We start from the raw sequence: 21,000 nt of genomic DNA on the forward strand, positions 1-21,000 counted from the left end.
TTTGCTATCATTTTTTTCTTTTTCTTGGAACATGCCTGCACATACACATGTTTGCTGAATTACTTGAAGGTCAATTGCAGGCATCATGACCCTCTGACTTTATTGAGAAATGGGAGTGTTATGAATGAGTTGCAGCCGTCTCTGTGTTGCCCGAGTTTATGAATATCATAATGATTTCGTAGCTAACTGTAATTTACCAAAAAGATTTTTGTAGTGAAAGTCAGGTAATATAATTCTGTCTCTCAGCCATCATGTACTTTTTTATCCATTTATCAACTCTCATCATCCATTCTGGCTGCTATCACAAAATACCATAAATGGGATACCTTGCAAACAACAAACATTTAGTTTTCAACAAACATTGAGTTTTGGAGGCTGGGAAGTGCAAGATCAAAGTGCCAGCAGATTCAGTGTTCAGTGAGGGACTGCTTCTTAGTTGGCTGTACCCTCATGTGGAAGGGGACGAGGACACTCTGGGGTCTCTTTTATAAGGGCATCAACCTCATTCCTTAGGTCTCTGCTCTCATGACCTAATCACCTCTCAGAGGCCCCACCTCCTAATTCCATCACTTTGGGAGTTAGGATCTTAATATGAATTTTGGTAGGACACAAACATCCAGACCATAGCAGTGACCGCACTCTATAATGTATGTCTGTCTGTCTCACTGAACCAGATGGATGTGGATCCTGCCCTCGTGGAACTTCTGGTCTCTCAGTGAAGGTGGTTTAAGCAAATCAGTAGAGAGTGACGAGGGCCACAGCAGGAAAGTACAGGGCACTGTTGTTCAGAGAAATTTTTTTTTTGGAAAAAGGAATGCTGTTCAAGATGAGTAGGAGTTAGTCAGGCAAGAAAACCAGGGTGGAGGTGAGGAAAGATGCGGGGGGGAGAGTGCGTGCCAGGGTCTGGAGGTGAGAGAAGTAGGACTCTTTCTAGAAACGTCTTGAGATATGATTAGTAATATGAAGAGAGAAAGGCTGGCTGAGTGTTAAAGAAAGGTGTGGAGCAGAATGAGAAGTCGGAGTTAGGGCCGGGGCCATGGAGGGGCTTGTAAGGTACTTTAAAGAGTTTGGACTTCATTCTGAGGGAATGTGGAGGTTTTAACCAGCACAGAGACAGGTTCAGATTTATCCTTAGGAAGATCACTTTATTATTTTTTTTAAGATTATTTATTTGAGAGAGAGAGTGTGAGCTAGAGCACAAGCAGGGGGGAGCGGCAGAGGGAGAGGGAGAAGCAGACTCCCCGCTGAGCAGGGAGCCCAATACGGGGCTCGATCTCGGGACCCCAGGATCACGACCTGAGCTGAAGGCAGACACGTAACCAACTGAGCCACCCAGGCGCCCCAGGAGGAACACTTTAAATGGAGCGTGGATGAGAGAAGCAAGGACACCAGTCAGCACTGGTGGGGGTGATGACAACGAGGAGGGAGAGGTGGATGGCTTTCACATGAAGTTGGAAGGCTGGACAATACCACATATAATAACTTTATCTAATGAATAAAATTCATCAAACATGCAGAGAATTTGAAAGAACGGTATCTCTAGCACCTTGATTGAACCATTGCCAACTTCTTGGCCGGTTTGCTTTCTCTCTCTCCCTCTTGCTCTACGTGTAAATCTCCACTGTTATCAGTCAGAAAGCTGTGTTTAAATCGTGAAGTCTGGCTTGGCCGTTCAGAACTTGGCTAATTTCATAATCTTTTTTTCACGTGAGTTCTTTATCTGCAGCAGGAGTCCTATCTCCTAGGATTGATTGTGAGATCTTAATGGGATGATAGGTGTCCGATACCAACTCGCTGAAATTAGTGATTTGTGTAACTGAGGAGCCCAGAGAGTTAGAGCTGGACTTCAGGCTTGGCTGGATCCAAGAGCTCAGCATTAATTCTCTTTTCCTATCTTTTGGCTTCATTAGACAGGCTCTTATTTATTTATTTATTTGTTTATTTATTTTTAAAGATTTTATTTATTTATTTGACAGAGAGAGACACAGTGAGAGAGGGAACACAAGCAGGGGGAGTGGGAGAGGGAGAAGCAGGCTTCCCGCCGAGCAGGGAGCCCGATGAGGGGCTCGATCCCAGGACCCTGGGATCATGACCTGAGCCAAAGGCAGACGCTTAATGACTGAGCCACCCAGGCGCCCCTATTTATTTATTTTTTAAGTAAGCTCTGCACCCAACATGGGGCTTAAGCTTATGACCCCAATGTCAAGAGTTACATGTTTTGCCAACTGAGCCAGCCAGGTGCCCCCTAGACAGGCTCTTAAATCATGGTAGCAAGAGGATCCTGGGGTTACCTCTTGACCTCTAATCAGACCAATGGAAATGGCCATTCCCTGTCCCCATCTATCTCCTCCCCGCTGCCCTAGACCCTAGGTTTAGTTGGACCAGGGTCATGTAATCCTGCCACGTTACTGAGACTACGGTGTTTGAAAAATCTGGTTGGAGGTTGATCAAGTGCCATACCTGGAGGGGTGGTGTTGGGGATTCTGTGGCACTGTTTGTACCATATGGTCTCTGAGACAAGTAGGGGTGCTTCTCCCCAGTGCAAGGGAGAAGGGAGCAAAAAAACTAAAAAAAACCCCCCAAAACAAAAAAAAAAACCCTGAAAAAATGTTCAGCACAGCAATTGAACACGAAATGATTGATAGCAGTCATAGTTTGAGTTATAATTTTTAAATTCTGGAGCCTTTCATATGTGCTCTCCTTCCTCACCTCCACCTACTCTAAAGTTTTGAATTTTTTTTTTTTTTAAGATTTTATTTATTTATTTGACAGAGAGAGTAAGAGAACACAAGCAGGGGGAGCAGTAGAAGGAGAGGGAGGAGCAGGTTCCCAGCTGAGTAGGGAGCCCGATACAGGGCTCAATCCCAGAACCCAGGATCATGACCTGAGCCGAAGGCAGATGCTTAACCAACAGAGCCACCCAGGCGCCCAAGGTTTTGAAATTTTGAATGACTAATAGTCTTCCCCTTTCTGCTCTTGCCCTCAAAATGGAGCAGGTGGGTAGAGTCTCCCAAGGTCTCTGCCCTGGATGTGAACGCTTGGCCTGGTGCTGGTGGGCTTCACGTTCGTGGGCCGGTGTCTTCACCTGAGTTTTCCCCGGAGCAGGTCCTGAGATGAAATTTTGGGTTCAGGTGGTTCATTTGAGAGGTGGTCCGAGAAATCGCATGTCTCGGAGTGGGACAGTGAGAGAGCGAAGGGAAGGAAGCCGGCGCGTGGGCAGCCACCCGTGTGGCAGGCAGCTGGGCCTGGCCCACTGGGAGCCTCTGTGGTGCACACTTCATCCTCACCCCCCTGGAGGACGGGCTGCTCCTGCTTCCCTCTCTTGTGGGGCAACGGCTCCTCTCAGGGCCACTTGCGCCCTTCACGTCTGACTTCCCCGGAGTGGCTCTTAGGAGTTGGCCAAGAGAAAGGCTGCAGGGCAGCGTGGCGGGTAGAGAGGCAGCTGGCCTGGGCTGGGCTGTGCGAATCTGCCTCTGTAGTCATCTGGGCCCCCGGCAGGTGTTCGGGGATGAGGGAGGCTGAGGCCATGACATTTGTAGCAGGGAACTTATTCTCTGCCTGATTTTCTTTTTCTGTTGAAGTTGCTACACCAAGGCCATCTTTTTTTTTTTTTGACTCCTTAGTTAAGAGGAGAACTTAAAAGCTGATTGGAAGTTCAGAGAGAAGGGTAGGATTTGTGAGTTCACCTGAATATCTTTTGAGACTTGTATTACCATGCAGTTCCATTTCGTGAAGCTACCTGGCCTTTTCAGATATTTTCATTTACTGTATTAAAAAAAAAAAATATCTTAGAGGCTGTGGTGCAAAAAAAAGCCAAAAACCCCCGAAAAGTTAGGTCAGCTGCCAGCCCTGACAAAGCTGTTTTCTTGTGGAATGTAAAATCTGAGTTCTGATCAATGACATACTTAAGGAGTAATGGTAATCAGAGCATAGATTTTATGTTTAATGGTTATTTCTTTTGTTTTTTAAGATTTTATTTATTTGGGAGAGAGAGAGCACAAGCAGGGGGAGCAGAGGAGAGGAAGGAGCAGGCTCCCCGCTGAGCAGGGAGCCCGACGCGGGGCTCCATCCCAGGACCCTGAGATCATGACCCGAGCCGAAGGCAGATGCTTAACCCTCTGAGCTACCCAGGTGCCCCGGTTATTTCTTTTTTTTAAAACAAGAGTTAACGTGCTGGGGGTTCAGTTTTATTTAGACAAATAGGGCTCTGATTTGGGGAGGAGGGTGGAATGCCAGCCCGCCACCCCCCCCCCCCGAAGAACACCGGGTGTGTGACCCTGGGAGTAAGACTCCGGAAAAGCGGAGCACTGTTTGCTGGCAAGCTCGATACTCCCGGCATTCACAGAATGCACTTCCAGAGAAGTGTTATGAGACGTTCTGACCAGCGTCTGTCACCACGTGTTAAACAGCGTGGCTAGTTTGGGAAGCCAGTGACACAGCGAGAATGCTGGACGTGGGGCACCTGGGTGGCTCAGTCGGTTAAGCCCCACGTTGGGCTCCCTGCTCAGCTGGGGAGTCTGCTTCTCCCTCTCCCTCTGCTGCTCCCCCTGCTTGTGCTCTCTCTCTCTCTGTCAAATAAATAAATAAAATCTTAAAAAAAAAAAAAAGAATGCCAAACTTAGAGTAAATGAACGACTGCCATCATGATGGGCAGATGGCCAGTCTCATCAGGATGTTCTGCTGAAATTTCTGGAAAACCAGCGTTGTCACTGGTATATATCGATAGTTTGAAACATGAACTGTTAGAAAAAAATAGCATGTTATGAAGCAGCCATACATCAGAGTTTTCATTAGGTGATGAGACAGAAAGATTGAATGTGCCTCCGTTCACTGGATGGAGGGAAATAACATGGATCAGTGCTCACTACAGTAAGACTTCCTTGGGGTTCTTCTCTTCAGCACAGGTAGACAAGGGAAGTCAGACGCTTTCTGAGATGGAGTGGTTTGAAAAGGCAAACACCGGATTTTCTCTAGTTTATACACTGTGGGCTCAGGCTAACATCGCATGATGGAGTAATAGTTACAAAAGATCCAGAGACCTGTCACCTCAGTGTCATGATAACAGGTGGCACCACTGACCCCAGATACACTTGTAGGAAGGCCTTTTAAATCTCCAGTAAGTAAGGGACTAAAGGACCCGGTGAGGTGGTTTGTAATGGGCGTTGCTCTGCGTTTCTGTATTGTCTCACTCACTCTGTGTGCATCCCTATGGATAATGAGATGTCACACACGGAAGGGGCAGTGTTGCCATTGTTAGGTAAAGAAGGGAGAAGGGAAGGACAAGAGAAGTTGCAAAGAGTTTCTTCTGTTCATAGTCTGACGTCAGGTGCTCTGAGAGATGACTGGAAACCACGCCTGACTTCAGCGGGCAAGGTTATGAGTGAGTCTGGCCCAAGGGTCTGACAAAGCTCAAGTGTGGGCCAGCCACTGGTAGGAATGTGGTCAGGGAAAATGGGCCACTGTCCTGCTTCTAAGTGCTCCTGTAGTTGAGTGCTGTCTTTGAGGTCTGTGTGAACATTTGTGTGCGGCCACTTGGGTCCCTACCCATTGGAGAGCAGCCAGCCGCCTTAGGGGCCCCGCAGATCCTCCCTGGGGGAGGGCTGTGGCAGTGGCGCTCACCACTGGCCCCTGGTGGTGGGGTGCTGACATGGCAGGGCTGCCCACGAGAGTGGGAGTCTGTTGAGACTGCCCTCAGAGCCGCGGCCTTGGGGGCTGCTGGATCTTTGCTTTGAGCTGCATGTTGTGCATGATCACAGTTTTATTTTATAGGAATCCGAACCATAGAAGCCCAGGGAGGGAAAAATATGAAAAGCTAAATGACACGAATTTTAGAATGGATATTTTAGAAGATAGTTTCTAAAAATTCAATTTGTGTTCACAAATATAATCTCTGATTTGTTTTGATAAAACTCAAGTGTAGCATACTAAGGAGAAAATTGTAGAAAGAATGTATAGGATTGTAGCCTGGCCATAACTTTGAATTTGAATAATATAGGGACACACATATCCTTTTTGGTATATGGCTTTATTATATTGACCAAAACAAAGTGGCTTTGGAACCAGACTTCTTGAATTTGAATTCTGGCTCTGCCACTTACCGCCGGAGTTAACCTTTTCGGCGTTAATTTCCTGCCATTATTGTTGTTTTCTGTGTAGCAGGTAACTGTAGCTTGCCTGAATATTTGTTATAGTGCTGCTAAGTGATAACTTTTATTCTGTTTTTAACAGGGACCTCCGAAATAATCTTATTAGTAGTATAGATCCAGGCGCCTTTTGGGGACTTTCATCGCTAAAAAGATTGTAAGTATTTGAATTGCTTGCTTATGAGTTTGAACTGTTCTTTTTTCTTTTTTTTTTAGGGTTTTATTTATTTATTTTACAGCTAGGTAGAGCATGCATGAGAGAGGGAGAGAGAGAGAGCTCGGGCGAGTGCGAGCAGGAGGAGCAGAGGGAGAGGGACAAGCAGACTGCACGCTGAGTGCCAGGACATGGGGCTCCATCTCACGACCTTGAGATCATGACCCGAGTCGAAATCAAGAGTTTCATGAACTGAGCCACAATCAAGAATCGGACGCCTAAAACCGACTGAGCCACCTAGGCGCCCCGAACTGTTCTCTTATAAGGAATTGTTGACCCACTTCAAGCTTTAATGCGATAAAAAAATGGGTTTTAAACAGGTTTTAGTTTATTGACTAGGTCCATGATAGAACAAAAAGAATATTTAATATAAGTAGCATAGAAAGTGGTTGATTTGTGCAATAATTTGATTTGTTTGATGGTAGATGGTTGTGTCCTTCTTATGCTAGTAAGATGATTACTGTATTGGTTTTGTCAGTGATCATAAGAAGCCATGCATAGAGGATTTTCGAGTTACGAATGCATTCAAACTCTGTCTGTTGTATAAGCTTATCAATTGAGGCCCCTTTCTATGAACGGTTTAAAGTCTTGCTATTTGCATGTATATTTTATCTGTGTATTATTATTTCAAAACCTACAGAGCAGTTTTTATTCCTTCTGAAGCTAAACAACTCCCCTTCACTCCTTTTTATGCGGTTTTCATAGCTGCCGTGTGAGCACGCTCCAGTTGCAGAGGTAACCCCACACTCGAGCCCTGCGGACTGTCCCGCCGTCCCTTATTCCTTTGAAAGACATTTCTTATTATTAAGTGCTGGCTGCTTACCGTGGTCTGACTTCTTGGGAAGAGCTCACAGACCCTCGGGGGCAACCAGATAATGAAAATATGCCCTAACACATTCACATGGGAGCCGTCACAGATAAAATCATAGTAAGAATGTGCCAAGGAAAGGAGGGGCCACCTGGGAGGGGAATGGCCTGCGGATTTGACCTTGCTCCCGAGGGATGAGTACTACATATTGAAAAATAACAAGACGGGCATTCTAAGCAGAGTGGGCGTCCGTGTGGAGCCAGAGCGTGAAGTACAAAGTGGGGAAAGAGGGGTTTTGGAGTTTAGGCTGGTCATGGAGAGATTAGGCTCTTGTAGGCCTAAGATGACCTGCCATGTTAAAGAACTTTGAAGCTCTTTAGACAGTGTGGGGCTAGCAGGACTTTTTGAATATGGAGTTGACATCAGATTTGTGTTTCAGAATATTTCTGATGGCAGGAGGGAGAAACCGCTTAAGTGCAGAGAACTGGGGACAGAGGATGTTGGGGATGAGACGATGCTTTCATTCTTCTCAACAATCATCCTTCCCTCCCTCTGTCCCTATCTCGCTCTCTCTCTCTTTTTTTTTTTTTGGTTCTATCATACTCTTTTATTTACTTTTTCTTTTAAAAGATTTTATTTTTAAGTAATCTCTACACCCAACATGGGGCTCGAACTCACAACCCTGAAATCAAGAGTCGCCTGCTCTACTGACCGAGCCAGCCAGGCGCCTCTCTCATGCTCTCTTACTATTTAATGTTTATAAAGTATCCCGGGTGACTGGGTACTTTTTTTTTTTTAATGTCTTCTTTGTTTCCCGTGTTGTTTATGTAATAAAATAAGCTGTGTTTGCTCTGAGTTGAATCATGCCAGGAACTACTTAAATGCTGACAAGGACCTTCCCTCCTAATACTTTTGACATTTTGTATCTATTATTCTCTCATTCCAAATTCGTTCCTTTTTACAGTCAGATCCAGTTGTAAGAGTTGGCCTATGCTATTTTTGCCTATTTAAAAAAAATACTTTTGCAAATATAATTTTTTTTTCGTTTAAAACGTATCCTCTGAAGCTCTCCTCTCAGTCCCCTGTCTTGGTCAGTCTTAGTGTTCAGAATTCTAGACGATGAGGCCTAGTAGGAGTTGAAGAATTCTCTCTTCATTGTGTAACATTGTTTGGAATTTCAGTCAGACTCTGTGGGAGGGAACGTTATTACCATGGTTTTTGGTGAGGGCGCCGGATGACGGTTCATTGTTTTTATCAGACTTCTGTGCGCTCCGGACGCCCCAGGATGTCTGCAGGAGGTCTCACCCTTGATCGGTTTTCTTCCCCGTGCACCCTGCTCTCCATTATTTTCCAGTTCAGGCTTTTTAATGAGGCAAGTCAGAAAAACTGGCCCGTCTGGAGTAGGTCGGTGGTGTTAATGGACACTGGAGTTCTGGGTAGGGAAGATAAGTGTCGGAGGCGAGTGGGCATGATGTGGGCGTCGGAGTGGCAGTGGTCACGGTGTAGAGTTCGGTTTAGAGCCCAGTAACAGTAGTAACTGGGTCCAGCGGGGAGATCAGGTGGTGAGACAGAGAGCAGCATCAGTTCCGCTGAACAAAAACGGAGTCTGTTGTGGGTGCCCAGTAGTGTGCCCAGGTCCAGAGATACAAGGGTAACTCAGGAACCCCTCCAGGGCTTGGCCGTCTCGTGGAATCCTGTGCACCAACCAGGAGCCTGGATGTGGACTTGGAATCTCCTTGGAGAGAGAGGGAACTGTAGCCAGAGCGTGGCTGCTGAGAGCTGCTAGGACCCAGGCGTTCTGACGCGGGCGAGGGCCTGGAACACGGCCATAGCCAGGCTGCGTGCACCGGTCAGGGGAGAGGAGGGGCAGCGGCTTAGTAAGCTTGCTTGATGACAGTGAGTCACTTCCTTTGTGCTCCTCACCAGGTGCACACGGAGGGTCCGTTTGAATCAGGGGTGGGAACAGGAGGCCTCAAGTAGGAAGCGGGAGTGTGGGTGTTAGACCCACCCTATCAGGAACTGGGGCTGAGGCCGAACCGTCTTTGTTTTATTTGTCCCTCCTGGAAATTCTGAGTTTGGGAACTTCTAGAATACCTTTCCCTCCAGCTTTTTCTTTTTTTTTTTTTTCCTCCTATGGAGGGATATGATGTCATATTGCCAGACGAGACAGACAGCTTATTCCCTCCCTTTGTGATTGGCCCCACTTTACTCCCAGCTTTTTGGGAGGGAAGCTCTTTTTAGGAAGATACGTGCTAATAATGTCTTCATGTTGAGATGCGGGTTGAAGGCAACTTGACTGCTAATAAAAAGCGGTTTCATCAGGATGTTTTAAGGATAATGCAGAATATCTTAGATTCTCTCTCCAGTTCTTTATCTTTCAGTAAATAATTTCTCAAGTACTTCCATCCAAAATAAATAAATAAATTTCTTGTTCAGTAGCATTTAATTACTGATCTCGTCCCTGGCACTGCCTGAGCATTTTTTCATTGCATTACACATTAAGTAGTCTCTTATGTTCTTGCCTAGGAAGGTAATTGCCATTTATAATATTCATCCCGCTAGAAAATACATCCTTAATTTCAAACAGTTGACGTGTAATGGAACTTAAGGTATACGACTTGGAAGCTGAGAGAGTCCTATATGTAAACTCAGTGAGATAAAAGATATTTGTGGTAGTAATGTTTGCTGGTTGCTTGTGGATACAGGCACTCTTTCTTATGAGGCTCTAAATCATTCATTTCAGTTGTGCCTCCCACTCGACAGCCACACATAAAGCTTTTTTTGTAAGTGTACCATGTCTTTGCCTTTATTTTATAGATAATTTGAATCAGGAAGATTAAGTGGCTTTCTGAAGGATAAACTACCAAAAGTAGGTAAAACCTAGACCTATTCAGTTTCTCTTTTGCTTTATCAACAAATTCAAGCTGATTCTCAATCTAAATAAAACCCATTATCAATACCTAAATACCATTTTAAATAGGTATAGCTGTAATGAAATTGTTTCCCAAAGAATCACTGGTAATTACACCAGCTAAAGCTCAGAAGTGAGACAAGATAATGAATTGAGCCCAGAAATGCTTGTTTAAGCAGCAATTCACAAAATGATGCCTAATTTTCTTAAACAGTAAAACCCAGAAATAAAAGGAAAATCAGCTGGAATAAAAAAAGTCCCATCGGATTAAATACTTACTTTAATATTCTGGGGAGCAGAAGCCTGGAACACAGCAGGTGCAGATAAAGTTTCGTATTGCTTAAGATTTTTTTTTTTTTTTAAAATCAAAAGTTGCCATAAGATAGGAAAGGCAGAACTGTGAAATTTAGGGAAACTCAGGATTACCTAAACTAGATTTCGGAATATCTAGGGGAGAAACTTAGCACATAGGTGCCTGATTCGGATGCCCTGTCCTTATCATTTCCGGTTTCTAGTCTGGCTAATACAGTTTCTGCTGTTACCAAGTTATACAGTTTGGACTCCAGCAGTTTTAGTTCAGAAATGGGTGGTGCACATTGCTTCTGTAAAGAATAACTCAGAGCATGACTCAGAGAATAGGTACTTTTCCATTACAAAGAATAATATGGACATTGAAGAAAAGGTGATAAAAATATTTTTGGAAGTTTGGTTTAGAATCTTGTTCTAATTCTTTTATCAAAATCCAGGGGGTGAATAATTCCTAAGTAGGAACTGATAAAAATTAAGATTCATTGTTTTAGGGTTTTCCTGCATACAGTTTAGTAAGTCTAGTGATGGAAAAATTGCTGAAAGCCATGGGCTCTCACTTGAAGTTTACAGAAATTGTCATTTATTATCTCCCTGTTAGAATGCATTCTCCTGATTAAAATTGAAAATTGTGTTCACTCTCTGTGGTGTGGAGAAAAATAGTGCAGAAAGAACGCAATATCTACTACACATTTTATGTAGATAGAAAGGAAAAAGTTTCGTGGATTGAGGAGAAAAAAAATACTTAGAAAGTAACATTTGATAGGAACTATAAGAAGTTAGGAATGGGGCAGGGCGCCTGGGTGGCTCATTCGGTTAAGCCTCTGACTTCAGCTCAGGTCATGATCTCAGGGTCCTGGTAGTGAGCCCCATGTTTGGCTCCATGCTCAGTGGGGAGTCTGCTTCTCCCTCTGCCCCTCCCCCACCTTGTGCACGCGTGCGCACTCCCCCCTCAAATAAATAAATAAAATTAAAAAAATGTTAAGAGTGGGGCGCCCACGTGACTCACTCAGTTAACTGTCCGACTCTTGATTTCAGCACAGGTCATGATCTCAGAGTCATGGGATTGAGCCCCTCCTTGGGCTCCAGGCTTAGGGGGAGTTTGCTTGGGATTCTCTCTCTCTCCCTCTGCCCCACCCTCCGTTCTCCCTCCCTCTCTTTCTCTCTCTCTCTAAAATAAATAAATCTTTAAAAAAAAGTTTAAAGTGATGGGAAAAAATAACTAGGCCATTACCCAGATAAAGCTAAAGTAATCTGGTTTGGAGATTAAATGATAGATCTGTGAGGTAAAAGCAAACTCAGTTTTCTCATTACAGTCAAAACTTCTGATTTAGGGATGACATCAGAAAGCTTAAGTTTCAGGTATTCTTGAGGAAATAAAACCTCCAGCATTTTGGTAATTTGCCCCTTTGTCTTTTGTCTGTCTGATGTTGGCTGACACTGGGCTCTATCCCTGACTTCCACAGCTTAGTGAACGGTGTAGGTCACCTAAGGTATTCTCTCACAAACAGTAAGATAGGTTGAGTCTCATTTTTACCACTCCAGTCTTATCGTGAGTCATTTTACAGGAGTAAGTGCTTGAAATATAGAGAGCACTATAATTAGGCAGTGCTTAGTCTGTACGCAGATAGGTGAAAGCAAGGATTATTTTTTCTCTCAGTGCTCCCCTTAACTCACTTGAAGTAGGTAAACTTCTCAGGGATGCTGAAAAGAAAGGTCTAGCATGATACCTGGGTGCTGTTCTTGAATACTGAACATATGAAACCTTCATCCAAGAGAACTAATTGAAGACACTTTTTCCCCCTTTCTCCTCAGGGATCTGACTAACAATCGAATAGGATGTCTGAATGCAGACATATTTCGAGGACTCGCCAATCTGGTTAGGCTGTAAGTATATCTTTTCTACTAAAATATAAGAAGACATGTGGACTAGTACCCAGATATTTATAGACACCTAGGACATGTCTGATAGTAAAGTAGCAGCTGTCAGGATTATAGAAGGAGAAGGAGATAAGGAGCTGGAAATTCAATCTTGGGGATATAATGCCATCAGAACATAATATTGTGTATTCACACACACAAACACACACACACAGAGCCCCTTAATAGGGTGTATGCCTCAGGGAACATGTTCATGTTGAGAGAGATGGTCAGAAGCTTTGCTGGTCTGGATAAATTTCCTGGAAGGGGTAAAACCTGAGCTGATGGTCCAGAGATTGCAGAGATTTGATTAGTTAGAAAGGAAAAGAAGCGAGCCAGTGATGCATGAAGGTGGAAGGTGAGAGCAAAGACAGTGTCAAGGGGAAAGCTGTTGATGTGAAGAGTGAAATCACCATTTGAATCATGCCTCTGACTTTGTGATTTGGGGTGAGTTCACTTTTCTGAGCTTTTCTGTTTTTTTTCATCTGTTAAAGTAGGTTCATGGTACCTCGAAGTTATTATAAAGATTAATTAAAATTTGAATGATCTGTATCTCTCTTTTATAATTTATATATAATATAAATACAGAAGAACTTTGTATAAGCCATCAAATAACATTTTTATTTTCTTTTTAAAATGAGGAGGCTCTGTTTGGGAGTAACTAGAAATCAAGCTGATTATCTTTAATAGAACTTCATATGGGAGCATATGAAAGGCAGACGGGCTTAGAACGGATTTAACAATAGGAAGCCACTGGAGGACATTTACGTTGGGAAAGTGGCATCCTGTTTTACAGAATAGTTGTCTGGGAATAGGGTGCAGGATGAAATTTGGGATTGAGGGTCAAAGGTCTAGTTACAAGGATTGTCTATGCCTGGTTCTTTCTGTGGCTTTTCAGAATGTTTCTGCAACTTCATTCATGTTAACTTTATTATATATATTTTTAAGATTTTATTTATTTATTTGAGAGAGAGAGACAGTGAGAGAGAGATCATGAGCAGGGGGGAAAGAGTAGAGGGAGAAGCAGACTCCCCACTGATCAGGGAGCCTGATGTGGGACTTGATCATGACCTGGGATCATGACCTGAGCCAAAGGCAGACGTTTAACCGACTGAGCCACTCAGGCGCCCATTCATGTTAACTTTAAAAAAGCTCTTAGGGCCTTCAGTGGTGAGATCATTTCATCTCTGCAGTAAGGGAGGGGACTTCAGATCACTTGTTAGGATACCACCGGGTACTCCTGCTTCTTTACAAACTTGTAGTATTTTTCAGTGAGCCCTTTAATTTGGGAGGAGAGATATATGGCCAAACTTAAGTGTTTAAGTGTAAGATTGATTTGGTGTACAGCTTTGCTCATAACTTGAAATTAATTAAACCAATTGCATTTTTCCTTTTTTGTGGCTGGATTGCAGCAATTTTATTTCAGTGCTTCTGTTATCTCTTCTTGAGAGTCTTGAATTTTTGGTTCTGAGGACTGCATAAGAATTGGCAAAATGAGGCATTTATGAAGGAAAAATCTGTTATATTTTTGGGTAGCTGTGACTCAGGTAATGAAGAAGAGTCTTGGGTTTACCGTTTCATCGACTTTAGTTCCAGATGAATTTATAACTGTAGCTCAGGGATTCTTGACCCATCAGCAAATGTTCCTTAGGCAAAAGAGCTGGAAGGGACAATCTTTACATTAGGGCCACTTACTATTTCCTTACACTTTTATTTTTCCCTCCTGCATCAAAAGCTGAAGTTTTTGGAAGTTCTGAAGCTTGGGTCCATCTCTTACATTTTTATTAATTCTGTGCTATCTGTTGTGAGACGTTACAGGACATTTATCCAAGTGAATCATTAAAGCAGAAGAATAGCACTACCAAGTTTCGTACTTTGAGATTTGGTTGAGTGATTTTGTAGCCCATGTAATCATAGGTCACTGTGGCTCTTTTAAATGCAACGCTCTATGGCATATACAGAAATAAACCTGACTTTATGTCCTTTAAAGACTGTTCTAAGAAAAATTGGCAATTGAGGTAGCTTTTTTAACTTCAGGAATGCATTACAGTGGAGATGCTTATAATAAGTTGGGTTGACACAGGTCTAGAGTCAGGGATCAAGAAACTTTGGACGAGTGTGCTGTATGGATAGCAGCAAACTGCAGATTTCTAGGCTCTCTGAGCCAGCCTGGATGCTGGTTGTGAAGGCTGGTAACTATCTGTGTTTCCCACTAGGAAGAAAAGCACCTTCTCAATCCAACAAGTGGAAAAGGGAATTTGATTAGCCATCGGGCATGTAGTGCATTTCTTACATAAAGTCTGTCTCCCACCCAGAAGAGCAGGCATATAGAAGAAGGGAATCCAGAGTGGATCACTCTTTATAGATATTTCCTTTACTGCTTCTTCAGCTGGATTCTCTGGATTGCCTTGGAATCTGGGATCTGGGACTGGGGGGCCTCTTAGCCAAGAAGGCTGGAGTGGAGGCCCCCTAGGGCCTGGGTGAGATCCTGGCAGACAGATGGTGGTCTTCTCACCCATGCTTCTCATCGTTTTGAAACAAGTCATGGCTTTGGAGGTTTAGGTTAAGAATTCAGAAATAACCTTAAATATGTCTGAGGCTTCAGTGGACATGGATGTAGGGGGCCTAATTGATTAATCCTGTATATGGATCTTTGCCTTTGTTGATGGAGAATTTCTGGGGACAACTGTCTAAGAGAAGTGAAGACATACTCCCAGATGTTCCTACCCCATCCCTCTCCACAGTGGAAATAACTGGCAAGCCAAAGATGGGGAGCTGGAAATGAACTTCTGTGAAGTCTCTGTCCTTCACTTAGGATGTCACTTTCCAGAGAAGTTGTCAGGAGCACAACAGATCAAAAGCTTTCCTTTTTTCCCCTTTTTAATGAATTTTTATCAGTTTACATCTTGTATTTTTTTCTAAGAATTATACCTTTAATATTTTTCTATCAGAAATAATTGGTGAGTGGGGGCTCCTGGGTGGTTCAGTCAGTTAAGCATCTGTCTTTGGCTCAGGTCATGATCCCAGCATCCTGGGATGGAGGTGCCCCCCCCCCCCCCAGTCTGGCTCCCTGCTCGGCGGGGAGCCTGCTTCTCCCTCTCACCATGCCCCTGCCTCCCCCTGCTTGTGCTCTCTCTCGAATAAATAAATAAAGTTAAAAAAGAAATAATCGGTGAGTGATATTTATAAGAACTTCCTTTATACAATTGAACAATTACTGGTGTCATTAAGTAATAAAACCACATAGAGATTTGAAGGAAAAATTAAATCTCCCTTCCATCACTTCAGACGTATCATTGTAAGCTAGCGTGTGCTAGCTATCTGGTGTATTATTTTCAGATTTTCTGTTGCCCCCACAAAGGTACAGGCATACGTATCGGGCTTTAAATTTGTGCTGTACTCAGCAATTTACTTAAAAAAATCACCAGCGTGTCATTAATATCTTTTCAAGAGGGTACATGTTGATATAGTTTGTGTTTGTTAATAATTACAGAATATTCCAAGTATAGAACTGATTGTAATTTAGTCACTTATTCCTCTGTTGTAGGAGATTCCATCTGATTGCATTTCCCCCGCCTTTAACAAATTGGCCCTGGTAAACATCCCTTGTATATACATAGGTGATGCATCGTACATATTTAACTTACAGGAATTCAAATGTATCTGTTTAGCAAAAAGTTAAGTAAATAAAGAAAAATTAAGATATTAAGAAACCACAGTGTAAAGGGGTGGGAGTGGGGATGGATGGATAATTCACCTGCTATTGTATTCAGGGAGCTGATGGGACATGGGAACAGTGACTTTGCTGGTTGTCATTCTCAGTTCCCTTTTACTTTTTTGTGTAAGTATCTCAGAGCTGGAGTGTGATTCTGGTGTTTTAAAATGTGTGTAAGTTTTTATGGTCCCCAGACCGAAGCCAGTACTCTGGTGTTCAGCCAGTCTTCTTCTAGCACTGGAGGGAAAATTGGTTTGTGTTGGGATTTACTGAGAGCATGGTGTGTCTTACTCCAATGTGATTCTTTCCTTCCTCTGTGATTTTTAAAAGGAAATAGCTAATAATATCTAATGATTAGAATGAAATTACCTAATAATTAGAATCTAATGATCCCTGTGAGATGCCATTATTTTGTTTATACTTAAATCCTATATTTGTATGGTAGAGTTTTATTTCCAACTTACTATTATGGAATCTTTCAAACTTGTAAAAAACAAACAAACAAAAAAACCCAAAACATTAGAGACAATTGTATAAGGAATCTCCATGTCTCCTTCCCCCAGTTTCAGCACTTAGCAACTTCATAGCCAGTCTTGTTTTAGTTCTATCTCCCATCTCTTTGTCTTTCCTGCCTACATTATTTTAAACAGATCTAAGTAATCATATAATTCCACATAGGATAGCTTCATAAAAGTACTGTTGTTTGTTTTAATTGCAATACCCTTTTCAAGATCTACGTTCAGTATCCCCTCCGATAGGCCAAAAAAGAGAAGGGCGTCTCTTTCATTGTTCTTTTAATTGCCAGATACCCTTTTTTTTGTTTGTTTGCTTAAGTTCCTAGGTAGTTCTCCTGTGAAGATCAAAATCCTTTTATCCAGACGTTTTCTATCAAAAATTTGTATGCTACATTTAAAAGCCAATCCAGGGATGTTTTTACTGAATCTCATTGTATATTAATTTGTGAAGGATTGGCATTTGTGTAATACTAAGTCTTCCCAACCAGGAATACACTGCTGCAGAATCCCATCTATCGACTGTCACTTTCTCCCACATGGGAGGGATTCAGCCCAGACTCCAGAGGAGAGGTCCAGGTCTCAGGACATCTTCCTTGAGAATTCTAGGTTTAAGTTGTATCTATTCTTGATATTAAAACAGGCACTGAACAGAGCTTGTGGTGATTAGACCATCCTGCCATCTTCCCAGAGCCTTCAGTCCCATTTTAGTATTAGAAGCTTCCTGAAGATGGAGTCTACATCCTGAATAGCCACCACTGTTGAGCACCTACTGTGTACCCCAGCTTGTTACTAGCTGCCAGGGGTACCCTGGTAAATAAGACCCACAAGGCCCTCTGTCTTGGAGCTTAAGGTCAAGTGTGGAATCATCATGGGTATAACAAACCACCTCAAATTGTAGCATAGGGTGTTCTGGGTTTAATTCATATAAAACTCTGCAAGGTTTTAAATATTTATTAAAGTCATCTGATACAAGGGGAAACAAGATAGGTTAAGTAATTTGCCCAAGGCCAGCACTGAATTATGTCAGTTTTAAACCCCGGACTCACTGCACTCTGTTGACATATTTTATTCAGTTCCTGTGGGTTGCTACTGCTGGTTATTCAGGTCATCCCTGTCCTTTTCTTGTTTTTACATTTCTGTTTTCTTAAATGATGAGTTAACACGTGAAGAGTAATTCACTTATAATGAGAGCGTGACTAAAGTCTGGCTCAGTAAGGTACCTTTCAGATTCACCTGGTATTTGGTAGAAAATCATTACCTGATAGTAATAACTTCAAAATAATTTTATTACTTTATTTTGGTTGAGAACAAATTTCTTTATCCCTGGATAAAATATTTATTAGTTGTTCCCTTTTTATAAGATTTAAAACAACTTTCATAAATTCTTTATAACATTATTCAGTGATTATAGGACACGTTAGGAAATTGTATAAAATGATATATAATCGTTAGTATTTTTTAAATGAGATTATTTCCTTTTTTTTTTCCCCTAGAAACCTTTCAGGGAATTTGTTTTCTTCATTATCTCAAGGAACTTTTGATTATCTTGGCTCATTACGGTCTTTGTAAGTAATTTTTTTTTCCTGTTTTGATAAATATATCTTGGTTTTTAAAAATTAAGAACAGTTATTAAATGGTTTAAGAGACTTCATAGGGAAAATCTGATGGTTTTGCAAAAGTTGGACTCTCACTTGAGCGTATGCATTCTCATTGGAAAACATACCGTAAACCTGAATAATGTGTTTCAGACTGGGACAACCGTTTTCTCCTTAGAATACTATATCTCTCTATATTTAGAGTAAATAAATTGGCAATTCATTCTCTTTCACTTTATTTTTCAAGTTAGAAAATATTTTACTGTTTGACTAGTTGAATCCACAAGGTATAAAATATCCCTCCCTATGAAGAATCTATAGTTAAGAATATTTTATGCTTTTGGGATTTACCTTTTATCCTGTAACCCCTTTCCCAAACTGAATTCACAACTTATTACTGACATTGCTAGGAATGTTTATGTAGAATGCTTGCTTTGTACAATCAATGCAAGATCATATTGACACAGTTCTCTGTAGCTTTAGAATTGGTAGATTTTTTGTTTTTTTTCCTCCCGGAGCAGTTTTGTTAACTGAGATTGTATGGGAGTTCCTTTTGACAGTAATGGTATTTCTAGCTAAACCATAATATATTTCAAACTATAAGTTACACTAATTTCTATTGGAAATACAGTTAAATATAATGCTTTTTAAATTTTTATTGTGTATAATTTATGGGATTGACTCTTTTTCCAAGGAAAAATGTCTTCTCTAGCAGATGCTGTTTGGTGTTTGCTGACTTCTTTCCTACATCCCCTCCCTCCCCTCCCCTTCTCTGCTCTTCTCCTTGAAGTTTCTAGACCTAACACTGAGCAGTTTTCAGTGAGATGTAGCTAATACTTAGGCATTCATCTGGCTCCTCAGCATTATGGCGGACCCATGTACATGCTTCTGGAGCTATGCTGAATTAAACTCTGGTCTTTTTGTTTCCGTTACTGTTTTTTAGTGAAAACATCTCTTTTTGGCATATTTAGTGGGCTCAAGTCAACCATTTATGTGAAGTTAAGAAAATAAAAAAGACTACAAAGAATAATTGGGCTTTTGAGACCCTGGGTAGCAGGAATGTAGGAAGTATTTTTGTCCAAAAACTGGGGAAAATGACCAGTGTTTTTTTTTTACCTGATAGTGCTGGAAACCGACCAGAAGGTGGTGCTTAGGAGTTAGAAATCAGTCCAGGCATCCTGTATTGGTTTTTAAAATTTACTTTCTCTTTGTGTATCTCATTCCAGCTCCCATCCTCTTTTTTTTTTTTTTTTTTTTGCCAGAACTAATAAGATGAAGCCTTTGCTTGCACGCTATCTGTGTTAGGAGCACACATTCTGTTTGCTCTTTGCACTTTGATTTATTTGTACAGAACACGTTACATTCTGTATTGGTTGTATTCATTTTCTTCCACTATTATATAATGTCCTCCAGGTTGACAGGGGACAGTATCTGTATTTATTGTTATTAGCTGGACTTAGCATACTGTGCAGCACATAAATAGCACTTTGTAAAACCAAGTATTCAATAAATTATTGTGCTTTTATCCAAGCTACATATATTATCCTCTCTTTGTTTCTTATACCCAGGTGCCAAATTATAAAACTTCTTGCCTCATGTAAAAATAATTCTGTATATTCTTTCATATCAAGTGTGAGGTATTCTTCTGTTTTTGATTGGTTGAGTCTGTACCCCTTAAGTTTGTAAGTATCTTGGTATCAGTTGGTGGAAGCAGAGAGGTGTCAGAAAGAGTCTCCACTCTTGATAAACTTAGACTCTAGTCAGACAGAATATAACCATGGTAAACGGTCACATATTCCTTTATGTTGCCAAAATTAATAGTTCTAAGGCATTTAAGGCAAGAACATGGCAATGATGTTGGAACAATTAGGGAAGTCTTCAGGGTCCTCTGTTGGTGCCACCATGCTTAATTGATGAATGGGTAGAAATTCGATTTCGCACAGAAGATGGGAGATTTGGTCTTCTGGACCCTGGGATTAAGGAACTTGTTGCATAGAAGGGGGATGATATGTAGATTTGTGTTTGCATCCCAGCTTTGATCTAAAGCAGGTAGTCCCTGAATTAGCAGGGAGGCGTGCTGGGGTCAGCCATTCCACCTCTCCTCTCACTGGAAAGGAGAAGAGAACCAGTTGGTATAGTATGTGCCAAAGGCCGCTGAGGGTGAGCGGTGGTGTGCTTCTCACCCAAAGCAGAAGCCAATATAAAGCAAACGTGGTGTTTAATTTTACTCACCATACTCCCTAATTTGTATTTTGTATGCTACAGAGAATTTCAGACTGAGTATCTTTTGTGTGATTGTAACATATTGTGGATGCATCGCTGGGTGAAGGAGAGAAACATCACCGTTCGGGACACGCGCTGTGTTTATCCGAAGTCTCTTCAGGCCCAGCCAGTCACGGGGGTGAGGCAAGAGTTGCTGACATGCGGTAAGGGAGAAGGGGAAGCAGAGGAAGGGTTTGCCTTATTTTACTTGCTACTCTGTTTTTCTTGACAATCTGAAAATTCTCTGTTTACTGTGCTGGAATTGATTATAACCATTAATCTTCACGGATCTGATAATACATATTTAGTTTATGCGAACAGTTAAGTCAGCTGGATAAAAAATCATTTTTTTGATTGGTGTTTAAGGTTCTTGGGTTCTGAACAGCTTTCTTTATGGAAAACAATTTCAGAGAATAGTGTAGAGCTTCAGATTTTCCATCAGTTGTCAAGCCAGGAATTTGTTGATAGTTAAAAAAAAAAAAATCTGAGGCTGCAATCATTATTTGTTGGTAGGAGTGTGAAATAATAGAGCCTTTTTGATACAGAATTTGGCAGTATGTATCAGTGTTCTTAAAAATTTGATACAGTTTGATCCAGTAATTCTACACGAG

At 41.9% G+C, this 21,000-nt stretch overlaps 1 protein-coding gene across 2 annotated transcripts in view; it reads left to right on the forward strand.

The window, feature by feature from the left end:
• Positions 1-21,000, forward strand: part of ADGRA3 (adhesion G protein-coupled receptor A3) — a 124,206-nt gene that overhangs the window by 41,062 nt on the left and 62,144 nt on the right. The window contains exons 1-5 of one of the 2 annotated variants that reach the window (XM_044913014.1): positions 4,101-4,131; positions 6,229-6,300; positions 12,198-12,269; positions 18,037-18,097; positions 20,393-20,553. In XM_044913014.1, coding sequence (XP_044768949.1) covers positions 12,230-12,269; positions 18,037-18,097; positions 20,393-20,553 — 262 coding nt within the window. In that variant the 5' untranslated portion in view covers positions 4,101-4,131; positions 6,229-6,300; positions 12,198-12,229. Of the gene's footprint in view, positions 1-4,100; positions 4,132-6,228; positions 6,301-12,197; positions 12,270-18,025; positions 18,098-20,392; positions 20,554-21,000 lie in introns of those variants that run through there. The other variant, XM_021679428.2, reaches the window with a different exon arrangement.

Source organism: Neomonachus schauinslandi, chromosome 2 (assembly GCF_002201575.2).
Source record: "Neomonachus schauinslandi chromosome 2, ASM220157v2, whole genome shotgun sequence".
NCBI lineage: Eukaryota > Metazoa > Chordata > Mammalia > Carnivora > Phocidae > Neomonachus > Neomonachus schauinslandi.